This window comes from Chlorocebus sabaeus, chromosome 20, assembly GCF_047675955.1.
Source record: "Chlorocebus sabaeus isolate Y175 chromosome 20, mChlSab1.0.hap1, whole genome shotgun sequence".
Lineage (NCBI taxonomy): Eukaryota > Metazoa > Chordata > Mammalia > Primates > Cercopithecidae > Chlorocebus > Chlorocebus sabaeus.
Window position 1 is genome coordinate 84,965,711 of NC_132923.1, and position 18,144 is coordinate 84,983,854.

General features: G+C 41.6%; 1 protein-coding gene across 3 annotated transcripts in view; it reads left to right on the forward strand.

The window, feature by feature from the left end:
- Positions 1–275: 275 nt before the first annotated feature.
- Positions 276–18,144, forward strand: part of NRDC (nardilysin convertase) — a 100,712-nt gene continuing 82,843 nt past the window's right edge. The window contains exon 1 of one of the 3 annotated variants that reach the window (XM_007978765.3): positions 276–753. In XM_007978765.3, coding sequence (XP_007976956.3) covers positions 413–753 — 341 coding nt within the window. In that variant the 5' untranslated portion in view covers positions 276–412. The remainder of the gene's footprint in view (positions 754–18,144) is intronic. The other 2 variants (XM_007978764.3, XM_037999828.2) reach the window with 2 other exon arrangements.

Here is an 18,144-nt window from a genome sequence, read left to right on the forward strand (position 1 = left end):
ACACTCCCTGCGTACGTCATAAACGCGCCAGCTGCCCTTCTTCCGTCGTCCTCCGCGCCACTCTCTCCGCCTCTTCTCCCTCGCCCCGCCCACTTGGGTTTCGAAATGCTCGCTGGTTGTTCCGAGAATCAGTCCGGGTCACGTTGGTTCCTCTCCTTTCCTGTTCTCATTGGTTGTTTACGTGAGCGTGACTACTTTCTTCCCTCATGATTGGCTAAACTCAGGAGCGTCATCGGCGGCCGGGAGGGCGGAGGGATGAGTGAAGTCGGCGTGAGGGAGACTGGGTTGGGGGAGGGGTTCAGGCCTGTTCCCCGCGGCTGCGGCAGCACCAGCGCCGGCCGCCGCCGCCTCTGGAACGCGGAGGAGGTGGGTCCTGGGAAGCGGGATGTCCATCGCTCCAGCTTGGTGGTGAATGCTGAGGAGAGTCACTGTTGCTGCAGTCTGTGCCACCCGGAGGAAGTTGTGTGAGGCCGGGCGGGAGCTCGCGGCGCTCTGGCGAATCGAAGCGCGGGGTCGGTGCGAAGACTCTGCTCCTGCCAGATCCTTTCCTATTCTGGCCATGCCTGGAAGGAACAAGGCGAAGTCTACCTGCAGCTGCCCTGACCTGCAGCCCAATGGACAGGATCTGGGCGAGAACAGCCGGGTTGCCCGTCTAGGAGCGGATGAATCTGAGGAAGAGGGACGGAGGGGGTCTCTCAGTAATGCCGGGGACCCTGAGATCGTCAAGTCTCCCAGCGACCCCAAGCAATACCGGTGAGGGAGGAGGCTTGCACTGGGGAGGCGAACAGTGTGCCGGCTTCTCTGTCGGTGCCGCCGTGACTTCTTGTCTCCATGTCTCCCAGTGGAGCAACAGGGCACACTTTCCACCCCAAATGCTTTCGTGGGTGGAGGTGGCAAGCGTGATTAGAGGCTTCCCTGTGGTGTCAGCTGGGCAAGTGGGAAATCTTGGGTTCTAAGATGTCAGAATGGGAGAAGCTTATCGAGTCATTTGAATACAGTCGCTAAAGCAAGAATGGAGGTTTCTTTGAGGAACGCAGCCTGAATGGTGAGGGAGTCTTGGTATCATGTTACCAGAAAAGGTTGATGGAGTTGGGTACTTTAATTTTGGAGGACAGGATATTTAAGGGGCGTATTATCACTATCCAAAATATTTGAGGGACGCTTAAGTGATAGATGAAACTAGTGGACGAAAGTTACCAGAGGATGGTGTGACTTCAGTAAAGTAACTTTGCATCATATTTGGCCTAAATTGAAGTGGCTTGTTTCCATGGGTAGTTCTCCGTTACCAAAATGGTTGGGCGACCTCTTCCAGGAATATATTAGAGAGGACTTGGGTCTCAGTTGGGTGAGTTGTAAGGTTTCTTCTAATCTTGAAATTCTCTACTTTTGGTTTGTGCGGGAGTCCTCTAAACATTTCTAATAATCAGTGATTCAGTCCCCACCTGAATATCTCCTTCAGAGGTAGCTTATTTCATGGAGTATCATGACTATGATGTATCTTTTGTGTGTGTGTGTGTGTGTGTGTGCGTGTGTGTTTTAATGAGAGCCTGGGTCTTGCGATGTTGCCCAGGCTAATTTCAAACTCCTGGGCTTAGGGAATCCTCCTCCCTTGGCCTCCCAAAGTACTGGGATTACAGGCATGAGCCACTGTGCCCGGCCTGGACTTTGATATTTAAATAGAGTTTATATTGTCCAACAACTTTGTTGAACAGATTGAGGAAATCGAGACCCAGAGGGTTTGCTTCTTGCTTCGAATCACACAGCTAAATAATAACAGAGCTGGTATAATGACCCCTACTATCTGACACCAAATTCAGTGTATCATTTACTGATTTCTTTCTTTCTTTCTTTTTTTTTTTTTTTTTTTTTTTTTTGTTTGAGACGAAGTCTGGCTCTGTCACCAGGCTGGAGTGCAGTGGCGCGATCTCGGCTCACTGCAGTCTCCGCCTCCCGGGTTTAAGCGATTCTCCTGCTTCAACCTCTCCAGTAGCTGGGACTACAGGTGCTCGCCACCATACCCAGCTAATTTTTTTGTATTTTTTGTAGAGACGGAGTTTCACCATATTGGCCAGGATAGTCTCCATCTTTTGACCTCGTGATCCGCCCGCCTCTTCTCCCAAAGTGATGGGGTTATAGGCGTGAGCCACCGCGCCCAGCCCATTTGCTGATTTTTTACAAAGTTCTTGCTCATGTGAATTGAAAACTGAAAGATTCTAGCTCTAAATTTGTTATAAGCCCCTACAGCATTAGAGCAAGAAAGAACCTTATAATCTTTTCCACTTCCCACCACCTCTCTTTGACAGATGACCAAAACTGAGGTCTAGAAAGAAGTGACTTAGCCCCAAGTTTAGGACCCGCCTAATTTCTCCTGTCACTTCAAGTCTAGATACATTTTCCCCAGGCTGCCAGAGTCAAGAGATCTTTATAAATGAGCTAAATTTTTGCTTTCTCATCAAAGAGGTGGTTGTACAGGTTGAGTATCCCTAATCCAAAAATCCAAAATGCTTGGAAATCCAAAACTTTATGAGTGCCAATGTGACACCACAAGTGAAAAAGTCCACACCTGTGGACTTTGTATTTTTTGCTTTTTGATGGTTGGTTCATGTACACAAACTTTGTTTCATGCACAAAATTATTTAAAATATTGTATAAAATTATCTTCAGTTTATGTTTATAAGGTATATATGAAACATAAATGAATTTTGTATTTATACTGGGTCCCATCCCCGAGATACCTCATTATGTATACGCAAATATTCCAAAATCCAAAAAAATCCAAAATTTGAAATACTTTTGGTCCCAAGTGTTTCAGATAAAGGATACTCAACCTGTATTGGCAATATGTAAATTAGCAAGTTGAAAACTTGATTAAAGGTGCTTAGTTTTTGCCTTCCAGATCAAATGTTCAATAATGGTTTCAGGGTTTTTTCCTGTCTATATAAAGTTACGTAATAACTAATGTTTATGGAATATACACTATGTTTCAGCTACTGTTGTAACTGCTTTAAATGTGTTATTTCATTTACTGACCTCATTTTTGGTAAATTTGTTTGACAGATACCTATTAAGTCCTGCTCTGTGCCAGGCACCAAGCTAGATTAAATATTTTCTGAAACTTGGTCAATGTAATAAATGTTAGTCTGGGTGAATATACAAAAATGATTGAGCCAGTACATGCCTTCAGGGAAAACAGTAGAGACAGACACAGACACATTAAAAAAAAAAAAAAAATTAGAGACTGTTATGGTGGCTCATGCCTGTAATCCCAGCACTTGGGGGGCGGAATTGGGAGGATCACTTGAGCCTAGGAGTTCGAGACCAGCCTGGGCAACATAGTGAGACCCTGTCTATACACAGAAAAAATTAGCTGGGTGTGGTGGTGTGTGCCTGTAGACCCAGCTACTTGGGAAGCTGAGGTAGGAAGATCCCTTAGCTGTTTCAAAAAACAAATAAATAAAATTAGGACACTAAAGTTTTATAGAAGCCATAATGGAAGTACGTCCTAGATATATTGAGGAATGAAATACATTGGTAAATTCCAGCGGGGGAGAAAGGAAAGACTTCAAAGAGGAGATAATGCTTAAGAGTTGTTCTTTGAATAATTGTTGCGTTTTTGTCTTTATATGGCTTTTGCCAAGTCATTGTCCTTCTTAGTGTTTCAGCTTAGTTTAAAAACGAAGGGGGTTGGTTAGAACAACAGTGTTTTTCAATAACCCTCCCCTTTCAAAAGAGCAGTTCTTCCATATTACCTGTTTTATATACTGGAGTTTCAATTAGACTTTTGAAGAAAAGATGTTATTAGTTTAAAATGAAGGTGGAAAACCTCAGGACTAGGTGATCTTTAAAGACTTACCCAAATTCAATTCTGTGAATTTTTGTAACCAGAAACACACTTAGGAGGCATCTGCAGCCCAGAGAGCTGAATTATCCTTCCAGATTCTGCTGAGATATTCCCTCTGTGAAGTCTTTCTAAGCAGAACTAATTCCTCCTTCCATTGTATTTCAGTAGGATTTTGTACATGATCCATTACAGTACATAGCATCATATTATATGTCTTTTGAATAAGTACCAGAGGAGGACACATTTAGAGTAATATGTGGTGAAATAATATCTTGAAAGATTTACCAGTCTTCATTTATTAATAACCTGCGGAATTTTACTTCAGCATATGTGTAATTTGTATTCAGCTTTTTTTGAAATGTTGGGCGTATTTCCAGGACACCTATTACACTTTTTTAGAGATCTGTATTAAATGCTCACCAAGTGTTGATTCCCTTGGAATTACAGGTGGTGGGTGCCTGTAATCCCAGATACTGGGGAGGCTGAGGCAGGAGAATTGCTTGAACCCAGGAGGCAGAGGTTACAGTGAGTCGAGATCGCACCCACTGCGCTTTAGCCTGGGCAACAGAGCCAGACTGTGTCTCAAAAAAAAAAAAAAAAGCCAAAAAAAAAAAAAAACCAAAACAGAAAACAAAACAGAAAACAAACCCTTCTAGAAGGGTTAAGGGACTTCAGGTTGGGAATTGATATTCAAATTTTTATTGGCATTGAGTGGAAATTCTAGTTGGGCAGGATTAGTAGTTTTCTATTTATTTTTTATTTTTATTTTTATTTTTGAGACAGGATCTCACTTTGTAACCCAGGCTGGAGTGCAGGGGCATGATCATGGCTCACTGCAGCCTTGACCTCCCAGGCTCAGGTGATCCTTCCACCTCAGGCTCTCCAGTAGCTGGGACTACAGGCACGTGCCATCATGCCCAGCTAATTTTTTGTAGAGATGAGGTTTCGCCATGTTGTCTAGGCTAGTCTCGAACTCCTGAGCTCAGATGATCTGCCCTGCTTGGCCTCCCAAAGTGCTGGGATTATAGGCACAGGTGAGCCGCTGCACCTGGCCTGGCCGTGGTGCATTCTGAATAGTAAATAATTTTAACAATGAAGAACACTTAATGTTAGGTATTTTGGATTGAATAAAACAAGTACAAAGCACCCTCCATGTTTAACCTGCTTGTAAAATGATCTGTATTTCTATGGAGGAGGAAAGAACAAATGAAATAGTATATAAACTTCTTTTTTATTTTTTTTAATGATTAAAAAATATTTTGAGACAGGGTTTCAATTCATCGCCCAGGCTGGAGTACAGAGGCACCATCACAACCTGCCCCACCATGTCTGGCTAATTTTTTGTAGAAATGGAGGTGGGGGGTGGTGGTGGTGGTGGGGCGTCTCACCAAGTTGCCCAGGCTGGTCTTGAACTCCTGACCTCAGGGGATCTGCCCACCTCAGCCTCTCCAAGTGCTGGGATTACAGGTGTGAGCTACCACACCCGGCTGAAAAGATATATAAACTTCCGAAGGGCAAACCCTTCTAATTTAAATTTTGGTCAGACTGTTACAAGTGAGGAGATGGTTATCTTAATAAATTTTCAGGCTGGGCGTGGGGGCTCATGCCTATAATCCCAGCACTTTGGGAGGCGGAGGTCGGTGGATCATCTGAGGTCAGGAGTTCAAGACCAGCCTGGCCAACATGGTGAAACCCTGTCTCTACTAAAAATACAAAAATTGGCCGGGCGCGGTGGCTCACGCCTGTAATCCCAGCACTTTGGGAGGCCGAGGTGGGCGGATCACAAGGTCAGGAGATCGAGACCACGGTGAAACCCCGTCTCTACTAAAAAATACAAAAATTTAGCCGGGCGCGGTGGCGGGCACCTGTAGTCCCAGCTACTCAGGAGGCTGAGGCAGGAGAATGGCGTGAACCCGGGAGGCGGAGCTTGCAGTGAGCTGAGATCGCGCCACTGCACTCCAGCCTGGGCGACAGCGCGAGACTCTGTCTCAAAAAAAAAAAAAAAAAAAAAAACCAAAAACCAAAAATTAGCCAGTTGTAGTGGCAGGCGCTTGTAATCCCAACTACTTGGGAGGCAGAGGCAGGGGAATTGCTTGAACTCGGGAGGCAGAGGTTATAGTGAGCTAAGATCACGCCACTACATTCCAGCCTGGGTAACAGAGCAAGACTGTGTCTCAAAAATAAATACATAAATAAAATAAAATTTCAATATATTATAGAAAATAATGGGTGGGTGTATGCTGAGTAAGGTACAGGCTATTTCTGAATATTATGTTGTTTACTGTTGTATGCTGTTGAACAGGAGGAGGATCACAATTCGAGTGAGCGGAACAGTTGCATTGAGAACACTAACATTTGTTGGCTTCCTGAATAGTTTGCTAGTGAAGTGGCTCACTTCTGAGCAGAAGCCTTTTGCTCATTTTGGCAGCACCTATACTGAGCAGAAGCTTTATATAAATCTAAGGTATCAGAAGAAAACTATACACCAGGAAATAAGATAACTTTTTTTTTTTTTGTATTGGATGGGAAGAACATAGGTTTATTTGTTGATATTTACAATGAAACCTCCTGGAACAGTAATGCTTCATTCAGTACGTGAGCCAGTAATTTCATTTGTGTGTGTTTCGTTTCACATACACACAGACACACAAATATTGCTAAAATGATCATAAAATCTCACAGCTACAGAGAAATCATTATGACTTCCATGTGCATAAATTCCAGGAGATTGACAACAATTCATTAGTCTGATATAAATGAACAAATGAATCCAAATCTCTTTTTTTGCACTCCCACTTGTCTTGTAAAGTAGAGGTAACCTGGGTATTACTTCATGCGATTCAAACTCATTTAACAAAGTAAGTGCTTTTAAGGTCGAAGTATGTTAAATCTTATGAATACTAGTATAACTTTAATAAACATATCTTTTGTCTCTTACTATTCCTTAGACTGATTTCCTTATTTTGTTTTGTTTTGTGTTTGAGATAGTCTGGCTCTGTCACTCAGGCTGGAGTGCAGTGGCATGATCTCAAGTCACTGCAGCCTCCACCTACCAGGTTCAAGCCATCCTCCCCACCTTGGCCTCCTAAGTGGCTGGGACTACAGGTGCACACCATCATGCCCAGTTAATTTTTGTATTTTTTTAAAGAGATGGTATTTCGCTCTGTTGCCCAGGCTGGTCTCAAACTCCTGAGCTCAAGCAATCAGCCCACCTTGACCTCCCAAAGTGCTGGGAGTACTGGCATGAGCCACTGCACCGGGCCTGACTGATTTCTTTAATGTGGGCTGATGGGCTAGTAAGAATAGAAAGAGTATATATTGTTTATAACTAAAATGTGTGTGTGTGTGTGTTTTAGGAAAATAAGATTTAGCATTAAAAAGCTCTCTGTTGGCCAGGCGCGGTAGCTCACACCTGTAATCCTAGCACTTTGGGAGGCTAAAGCAGGCGGATCATGAGGTCGGGAGTTCAAGACCAGCCTGGCCAACATGGTAAAACCCTGTCTTTACTGAAGATACAAAAAATTAGCCAGGCGTGGTTGCGTACCTCTGTAATCCCAGCTGAGACAGGAGAATTGCTTGAATCTGGGAGGTGGAGTTTGCAGTGAGCTGAGATTGTGCCATTGCACTCCAGCCTGGGCGACAGGGTGAGACTCTGTCTCAAAAAAACAAAAACAAAAAAACCCGAAAAAGCTCTCTGTTTTTCTGGCTGGGTGCGGTGGCTCATGCCTGTAATCCCAGCACTTTGGGAGGCCAAGGCTGGTGGGTCACCTGAGGTCAGGAGTTGGAGGCCTATCTGGCCAACATGGTGAAACCCTGTCTCTACTAAAATACAAAAATTAGTTGGGCGTGGTGGTGGGTGCCTGTAATCCCAGATACTGGGGAGGCTGAGGCAGGAGAATTGCTTGAACCCAGGAGGCAGAGGTTACAGTGAGTCGAGATCGCACCCACTGCGCTTTAGCCTGGGCAACAGAGCCAGACTGTGTCTCAAAAAAAAAAAAAAAAAAAAGCCAAAAAAAAAAAAAAAAACCAAAACAGAAAACAAACAAACAAAAATGCCCTGTTTTTAAAGAACTGAATGATGGTAAAAACTCTTTTGCTTTTAAGAAGCTTATGATCTGCTATAGGAGAGTCAGGGAGCAGATACTGAAACTGAAATGCATTAAATATAATAGGTGCTAGAATAGGGATATGTAAAGTATGACTTTTGTTTTGTCATTTGTGTTTCTAGTTTGCTATCTACTGGTATGTGACCTTTAGCAAGTCAACTCATGTCTCTAAGTCTAAGAATATTCATAAGGACACAGAAGAAGAGCAACCCATAAACAATTGAAATTGAAAAGGAGCAGTTGGGAAGCAGCTGATAGTAGCTTTTTTTTTTTTTTTAAATGAACCAATGGAGGAGAATGCTTGAAGCAAGGAGTGATGATAGATAAAACAGAGGTCAAGTAGTACTAGGACTGAGTCTCTTTTGGAGACTCAAGAAATTACTACTGGTGAAAGTTTCAAAGGAGTGATATGGAGGCAGAAACCAGAGTGTAGTGAGTTAAGGATGAATGGAGAATGAGACGTTGATTGAGATGGAGTCTTGCTCTGTCACCCAGGCTTGAGTGCAGTGGCATGGTCTCAGCTCACTGCAACTTCCACCTCCCGAGTTCAAGGGATTCTCGTGCCTCAGCCTCCCAAGTAGCCGGGATTACAGGCATGTGCCACCATGCCTAGCTAATTTTTGTATTTTTAGTAGCGAGGGCGTTTCATCATATTGGCCAGGCTGATTTTGAACTCCTGACCTCAAGTGATACCTGTCTCAGCCTCCCAAAGTGTTAGGATTACGTGAGGCACCACGACCGGCCAAGAGTGAGAAATTTTGAATGGTGAAGTACACATTGTTTGGTTTTAAAGGGGAAGGGATGAGAGGAGATTTTAGGATAAAAACAGTACATTGTAGCAAGAGAGTGTTTTTTTCAAGATGAATAAGAAGTGAGCATGCCTTGCTTGAGAAAAAAAGAATCAGTAGAGATGTTGAAGATACAGACAGTAGTAGATTACTAGTAATAAATTACTAGTAATAGTAACAGATCCTTAGATAGTTGTGAGGTGACAGGATTAATCTTTTTTTTTTTTTTTTTTTTGAGATGGAGTCTTGCTCTGTGCCCCAGGCTGGAGTGCAGTGGCGAGATCTCGGCTCACTGCAAGCTGGCGAGATCTCGGCTCACTGCAAGCTCCGCCTCCCGGGTTTACGCCATTCTCCTGCCTCAGCCTCCCGAGTAGCTGGGACTACAGGTGCCCGCCACCACACCCGGCTAATTTTCTTGTATTTTTAGTAGAGACGGGGTTTCACTATGTTAGCCAGGATGGTCTCGATCTCCTGACCTCGTGATCCGCCCGCCTCGGCCTCCCAAAGTGCTGGGATTACAGGCTTGAGCCACCGCGCCCGGCCAGGATTAATCTTAAGAACATATGTAGAGAGACTCATTTTAGAGAGATGAGAAAATATCTTCACTTAGAGCGAAGGAAGTTGTAATTAGTGTGGATGCAGGCAGTGAAAACTTGAAAGGGTAACTTTCCCCCCTTTTCTGTAAAGTAGTCATTAAAATGTACTTAGGTGGTCCTCTGGGAAACTCTAGGGGAAATAGTGGGATGCATAGGGGAAGCCTTGAGTGTGAAGGTTTGAAATAGCTAATGTAGAAAATGGGTGAAGTATATACGTGGTAAATACTAAGAAAATTTGTGGGTTCCTGAGCATGAAATGATAAAAATAAAGCAGTATTTTAAGATTAAAGCAGTAGTTTAAATCCATAGGATGTGGCAGACTGGCTTAAGAATCAGTTATAATTGTGTGTTGACACAAATGGTACTAGTCTTTCTGTAGCTGATGTGTTTGCCTCTTCACTTTTCTTTTTGCTTTCCACTTAATTCACTTTAAATGTTTGCAAGGCTAAATGCCCACGAGTACGGATATCATGTCTGTTTTATTCACTCAATATCCAGCACATTTTAGGTTCTCAAATAATATTTGTAGAATGCACGAGTGTATGAGTGCTTACATGCCAGGTATTTTCACAGAACCCATGGGGATATTTTGCCAGAAATTTCTTAGATTAAAATTGTATTCTGAAGCTGGGCACAGTGGCACATGCCTATAATCCCAGCTATTTGGGAGGCTGAGGTGGGAGGATGGCTTGAGCCCAGGAGTTCAACACCAGCCTGCACAACAAAATGAGATCCTTCCATCTCTAAAAAAAAATTTGTTTTAAGCGTATTTTGGCCAGTTGTTTTAAAGCAATTGATTTTCAGAGAAAATGAATATGGACAGGTTACAGAAGTACAAATAATACAAATAGTACAGATGCATATGTTGATACTGTGTATTTTATGTGGAAGCTTGTGCTTGGCATAGTAAGCACTCAAATGTTAGCCATTACTGTTTTTATATGTGTACAGTTATTGGATAAGGCCATGAATAAAGCTTTCTTTGTAGCATTTTTTGTAGTAGTAAAAAGTTGGTACAACTTTGTTTTCCATTGGTTGAATAAAGATTAAACTATGATACAGTTTTACAATGAAAATAATACATAGCTATAAAAAGAATAGGTGGTTTTATGTATTGAAATAGATCTCCTCTGATTTATTGTTGAATGAAAACTAGTGGCAAAACAAAATGTATAATTACATTTGTAAAAGGAAAAAACATTACTGTTATATGTTTACCTAAATTATAGTTTTTAACGTATTTATATATATGTACAGAAATGATTAGGTATGGTATTCAGCAAGCTTATTTCTCTGGGGAAAGGAAGGGGAGATTTGACTTTTGTTTTATTTATTTTTTCATAATTACAGGAAGATAAGTGTTAAATAACAATAAAGAAGTATTATGTGGTCATCATAGGGCAGGAACCTTAGATAAAAAGAAAATTTAAGAATTCTGGCTGGGTGCGCTGGTTCATGCCTATAATCCCAGCATCTTGAGAAGTCAAGGCAGGAGGATCGTTTGAGATCATGAGTTTGAGGCCAGCCTGGGCAACAAAACAAGACCCTACCTCTACAAAAAATTAAAAAATTAGCTGGGCTTTTTTTGTGGTGTGCACCACCAAGCTGGTGTGGTCCCAGCCACTTGGGAGTCTGAGGTGGGAGGATGGCTTGAGCACAGGAGTTTGACGTTGTCGTGAGCCATGATCACACCAGTACACTCCAGTGTGGGCAACAGAGTGAGACCCTATCTCAAGACAAGAGAATTCTCCATAATTATTCTATGCTGCATTAACCACTGGTAACATTTTAAATAATTTCTATGCCTTATTTTATTTTTTGAGATGGTGGCTCACTCTGCCTCAGGATACAGTGCAGTGGTGTGATCTCAGGTCACTGCAACCTCCACCTCCCAGGCTTAAGTGATCCTCCCACTTCAGTCTCCTGAGTAGCTGGGACTACAGGCATACACCACCACACCCGACTAATTTTTGTAGAGATGGGGTTTCACCATGCCACCCAGGCTGGTCTCGAATTCCTGGATCCTGAAGTCAAGTGATCTTCCTGCCTTGACCACCCAAAGTGCTGGAATTACAGGCATGAACCACTGTGTGCCCAGCCAGACAGTACTGTTACTACACGATAGATTTAAGTGCTATTCTATGAAAATACATTACTGAACAGGTACTAAGCAGTAATTAGAGTATAAATGGATTGTATTCTCTCATTTCATTCCTTCTAACAAACTTCTCATAATGGCAGGTGATGTCCAAGGCCTTCTATTTTATTCTTAACATTCTATCTTCATCTTTATCTTCTGTTGTGCTATTTTGTGCTCCTTTTCTTGGCACATGTTTTCTTTGGTCATATTTGCCTTTTGAATTCATGCATGAGTATCTCCTCTCTTTTCTATTTTCCTTCAGTAGTCCCTTCCCACATGTAGTTAGTGACTCTCTAGCAATGTTTGTCCTACTGGGTCATCCCCAGGAGCATACAAATACACTGTAATTGTTTCCATCTTCAGGAGAAAAAATTTCTTTATTCTGTATCCCCTTGGAGCTATGTCCTTCTGGCTAGTCAGTTTCTCTGGTAACTTTGTAGCAAAACTTGTTGAGTTATCTGTACTTGCAGTTTGTAATTCATCTGTTCCCATTATTTCTTAAGGTCACTCAGAGTAGACTTCTGCCACTATTGTTACACTGAAATAGCTAGTTCAGGGTCACTGATATCTTTACATTGGTCAATTCTCAAGTTATCTTAGTCAACCTGTCAGCATCATATTGCATAGTGCATCATTCTTCTTGAAATGCTTTGATCAGTTGACTTTCAGGTTACCACTGTTCATAGTTCTCTTCCTGCTTATTCACAGATCTCGTCTCATTTCCCTGACTTCTAAATTTTGGATTGTCTAGGGCTCAATTTTCAGACTTCTCATCTACCCTTACTCCCTATGTTATCCAGTCTCATGACTTTAAATATCAGCGCGTATAAAATAAATTTTATTGTTTTCCTATCTTCATGTTTTTTCTTACTCTTTTTTTTTTTTTTTTTTTTCATAGCACTTACTGTCATTTGACATAAATTTACTTGTGCATTGTCGTTTTCCTGCACTGGAATGTTTCATCACAAGGGCAAGGAATTAGTTTTGTTTACTGCTTATATCCCCAGTGCCTAGAATAGTGCCTGTTTTAAAGTCTTGCTGCCATTTCTGTCTTCTTCCTTTTCTCCTTTGGCTTGTTACATAAAGATATACTTTTCAGTTTTTTGTTTGTTTGTTTGGTCACTTTATTTCTTGTTTTTTGTTTGGATCAAAACATAATGTTTAGTCTGGGCACAGTGGCTCATCATGCCTGTAATCCCTGTGCTTTGGTAGGCTGAGGCAGGAGTATCGCAGGAGCCCAGGAGTTGGAGGTTACAGTGAGCTATGATCACGTCATTGTGTTGCAGCCTGAGCGACAGACTGATACCCTGTCTTTGAATATATATGACATATATGTTATATAGAAAACATGTATGTATATATAAAACATACATATATATAGAAACAAAACCTTACAGATACAGTTGAAACCCTCTTTATGTTGCCTCTTCCCGTTACCTTCTCTGCCTTCTTTTTTCAGTGTTAACCATTATCTAAATTTCATGTATATACCATACCATTTGTCTATAGGTGTATACTTTTTAGTAAACATACTTTTTAAGCAGTATATGTCATTGTTTTTGCATGTTTTAAAACATTATAGAAATAGAAAAGTATCACATTAGATGTCTCATAATCTTTTTTTTTGTTTGTTTTTTGGTTTAACATTGCTTGGAGATTTATCCATGTCAATCAGTGTAATATTAGTTATTTGTGTTAACCAATGTTTAATATTTTGTTGATGAATACATCATTATTTATTTTCCTATTGTCATTTGGTTACAATTTTCTGTTGTATTTTGTTTTATGTCTATGCCACAATTTATCTTTTCTCTTTTTGTTTTTCATTTAAGTTGTTTCTAGTGTTTCAGAGAACTGTATATGGTTCCTTGTGCACACATTTGAGAATTTATCTGGGGCACATACCTGTGAGTGAAATGATACCTATAGGTGAAATGACTGGGTATACTCATTTTTAACCTCACTAGATATAGCCAAAGTACTCTTCTAATGGGTTGTGCTCTTTCACATTGACACCAATAGAACATGAGAGTTCCTGCTTCTTACGTGCTTACATTTTTAGCAGTTATTGGTATTGTTAGTTTTTTTCTTTTTTTTTAAAGATAAGGTCTCACTCTGTTGCCCAGGCTGGAGTGCAGTGCTGGAATCATAGCTTACTGTAACCTAGAAGTCCTGGGCTCAAGGGGCCCTCTTGCCTCAGCCTCTGGAGTAGCTGGGACTGCCACCACGCCCAGCTAATTTAAAACAATTTTTTTTTCCTTTTTTTTTTTTTGGAGATACAGTCTTCCTCTATTACCCAGGCTATGCAGTGGCGTGATCTTGGCTCACTAGGTTCAAGTAATTCTTCTGCCTCAGCCTCCCGAGTAGCTGGGACTACAGGCGCCTGCCACCATGCCTGGCTAATTTTTTTTTTTGTATATTTAGTAGAGCTGGGGTTTCACCATGTTGGCCAGGATGGTCTTGTTCTCCTGACCTCCTGATCTGCCCTCCTCGGCCTCCCAAAGTGCTGGGAATACAGGCGCGAGCTATCATGCTTGGTCAATATTGTTAGGTTTAAAAAAAATTACTGATCTGTGGAAAATTTTATTTCTCACTTTTTTTTAAAGGCTAGTCAAGTGAAGCAGCTCCGGAGAAGGCATCATTTAGTTGTGAATACCACTGTATGTACTCAGATCAGTCTATATTTTTCTTTCGTAAAAAATCTTTTTAGGCTGGGCGCAGTGGCACATGCCTATAATTCTGGCAGTTTGGGAAGCCAAGGCGGGTGAATCACCAGGAGTGCAAGACCAACCTGGCCAACGTGGTGAAACCCCATCTCTACAAAAATACAAAAATTAGCCAGGCATGATGACAGCTGCCTATAATCCTAGCTACTTGGGAGGCTGAGGCAGGAGTATCGCTTGAACCCGGGGAGGTGCAGGTTGCAGTGAGCTATGATCACACCATTGCACTCTAACCTGGGTGACAGAGCGAGACTCCGTCTCAACAAAACCCCCCAAAACTTAAAAAATTTGTATTTCCTCTTATTACTAGTAAGATCAGGCATTATTTCATACTTTCTAGACATTAGGATTTCTCCTTTTATGAATTGCCTGCTTTTCTATTGGGTTGTTTTTTCTTTTTATAAATTTGACTTGTAAAAATTCATTTTATTTTGAATGCTAATTTTTTGTTGATTATATGAGTTGCAAATGTATTCTCTAAGTCCATAGCTTATGTTTGCTCCTTGTTTATAAAGTCATAAAATTTAATCAGTTATTGATCTTTTATGGTTTGCACTTTTTGTATCTTATTCTAAAAATTTTATTAGTTTTTTTTTTAACATTAAAAAATCTAATTTTTTTTTTTTAAGATGAGGTCTCACTCCATCACCCAGGATGGGGTGCAGTGGCGTGATCTCAGCTCACTGCAACCTCTGCCTCCCGGGTTCAAGTGACTCTCCCACCTCAGCCTCCTGAGTAGCTGGGACTATAGGCATGCGCCACCACGCCTGGCTAATTTTTGTATTTTTGGTAGAGACAGGGTTTTACCATATTAGCCAGGCTGGCCTCGAAGTCCTGGCCTCAAGTGATCTGCCCTCCTTGGCCTCCCAAAGTGCTGCGATTATAGGTGTGAGCTACCATGCCTGGCAAAAATCTAATTTTATTACTGTGTTTTTAAAAATATGGATAACCAGTTGTCCAGTCATACTTTTAAAAAAGTATAAATCCCAGAGATCACCAAATATTTTCTGTAAAAGGTCCAGCTAATAAACACTTTGGGCTTTGTCAGTCAGGAGGCAAAATTGAGGATATTATGTAAGTACTTGTATATCAAAAAAGAAAAATTTCTGCAAATTTTTGGTGAAAATTTTTATGAAGTTCAAAATATAGTATATGTTTTGGTAATACAGTTCTAGTAAGAATGACGGAATTTTTATTGGGATAACATTTTGCTTTATTGGGATTTAAAATTAAGTGTTCGTCAGTCAATTGCCAGTGTTCATCTGTTAAGTCTGATTTGTAATGAGATTTTACATATTCTATCTTTGAAAATGTCTTTCCACACAGCTAGGTACTGCCAATATATTAATATGAAATACTGATAGCAATCTATGAGTACAGATGGTCCCTAATTTATGTTGGTTCAACTTAGGGTTTTTCCACTTTCCACGGTGCAAAAAAGTGATATGCATTCAGGAGATACCGATCTTTGAGTACCCATATGATCTTTCTGTTTTTCACTTCAGTATTGTATTCAATAAATTACATGAGATATTCAACACTTTATTATAAAATAGACTTTGTGTTGGATGATTTTCCCCAACTGTAGGCTTATGTAAGCATTCTCAGCATGTTTGAGGTAGGCTAGGCTAAACTGTTAATGTTCAGTAGGTTAGGTTAAATGCATTTTCAATTTACAGTATTTTCAACTCAAAATGGGTTTATCAGGACCTAACCCTGTTGTAAGTCGAGGAGCATCTGTATATGACTTTAATTGAGCATACTCATTGCTTGGAAAATATTTATATAATTCTATTAGGTTCTTCTCTGGTATTTTTTCCTTTTAACATGTATTGTAGATTAAATAGATCAAACACTATAGATCAGTCACTTCCAATTAAATTAGGTGGAATCTCCTCAATTGCACAGTTAATTGGACTTTGAAATATAGAAGTTTCCTTGTGATTGCAACAAGGTCTGGAAGGCACTGCTGAAACTATAGTTTGTGGGGGAATGGAGGTATTGCTTCTTGTTTTAACTTTGTATAGCACAGGAAGTATATGAAGCAGCTTGCCATTACTTGTGATTCAAACATCATTGTTGATTGAAATGACTTAAGTGCTGTTTTGTCTTGTAATTTTAGGTTGAATTCATTAAAGAAACATTATTAAATCTGCACCAAAGGCTAATTTTTTTTTTTTTCTTGAGACAGAGTCTTGCTCTGTCACCCACACTGGAGTACAGTGGTATGATTTTGGCCCACTGCAGCCTCCGCCTCCCGGGTTCAAGTGATCCTCCTGCTTCAGTCTCCCAAGTAGTTGGGACTACAGGCGTGCGCCACCATTGCCCAGCTAACTTTTGTATTTTTAGCAGAGACAGGGTTTCACCGTGTTGGCCAGAGGCTGGTTTTGAACACCTGATCTCAAGTGATCTGCCTGCCTTGACCTCCCGAAGTGCTGGGATTACAGGTCTGAGCCATCATGCCTGGCCTCGTTTTGAACTTCTCTGAAGAAATTCTACAGTGATGTGATACTTTGTTTTAAATTTTCTACTTTTTCTGGTTATTGCTTGCTTTTTTTTTTTTTTTGGTTTTTATTTTATTTTACACAGTCTTGCTCTGTCATCCAGGCTAGTGTGCAGTGACCCAATTTCGGCTTGCTGCAAGCTCTGCCTCCCAGGTTCAAGCGATTCTCTTGCCTCAGCCTCCCGAGTAGCCGGGATTATAGGCACGTGCCACTCCACCTGACTAATTTTTGTGGTTTTAGTCGAGATGGGGTTTTGTGGTTCAGCTGGTCTCAAACTCCTGGCCTCATGTGATCTGCTTGCCTTGGCCTCCCAAAGTGCTGAGATTACAGGCATGAGCCATCGCTCCCAGCCTTTTTTTTTTTCTTTTTTTTTGAGACAGGACCTCCTCAGTCTGTTCCCTAGGCTGGAGTGCCGTGTCATGATCATGGCTCACTGCAGCCTTAACCTCCTGGCTCAGGCGGTCCTCCCACCTCAGCCTCCTGAGTAGCTGGGACCACAGGTGTTACCACCTCTGGCGAATTCTAAAAATTATTTGCAGAGATGAGGTTTCCCTTTGTTGCCCAGGCTGATCTTGAACTCCTGGGCTCAAGCAATCCTCCCACCTCAGCCTCCCAAAATTCTGGGATTACAATCATGAGCTACCACACTCAACCTCTCTCTCTTTTTTTTTTTTTGTCCTTTTTTAAAGGGATGATCTCACTGTGTCACCCAGGCTGTACTGCAGTGGTACCATCATAGCTTACTGCAGCATCGAACTCCTAGGCTCAAGTGATCCTCCCACCTATGCTGCCCAAAGTGTTGGAATTACAGACATGAGCCACTGCTTCTAGATGGATGTGTTTTATTGGTTGGGGGAAAAAGCCATATATACATATGTATGTATTTTTTACTAATTCTTCCCCTCTGTTTTTTTTTTTTCTTTGAAACTACTATATAATATGGGAAATCACAGGTTCTATGTGGAGGGACTTTGCTAAGGTAATGGTTTTTTTTTTTGTTTTTGAGACGGAGTCTCGCTCTGCCGCCCAGGCTGGAGTGCAGTGGCCGGATCTCAGCTCACTGCAAGCTCCGTCTCCCGGGTTTGCGCCATCCTCCTGCCTCAGCCTCCCGAATAGCTGGGACTACAGGCGCCCGCCACCTCCCGGCTAGTTTTTGTATTTTTTAGTAGAGATGGGGTTTCACCATGTCAGCCAGGATGGTCTCGATCTCCTGACCTCGTGATCCGCCCGTGTCGGCCTCCCAAAGTGCTGGGATTACAGGCTTGAGCCACTGCACCCGGCCAGGTAATGGTTTTAACCTCTTTGTCTTCTTTTTTTTCCTTTAGAGATGGGTTCTCACTCTATCACCCAGATTGTAGTGCAGTGGCATGATCATAGCTCACTGCAGCCTCAAACTCCTGGGCCCAAGCAGTCCTCCTGCCTTAGCCTCCCGAGTAGCTAGGACTA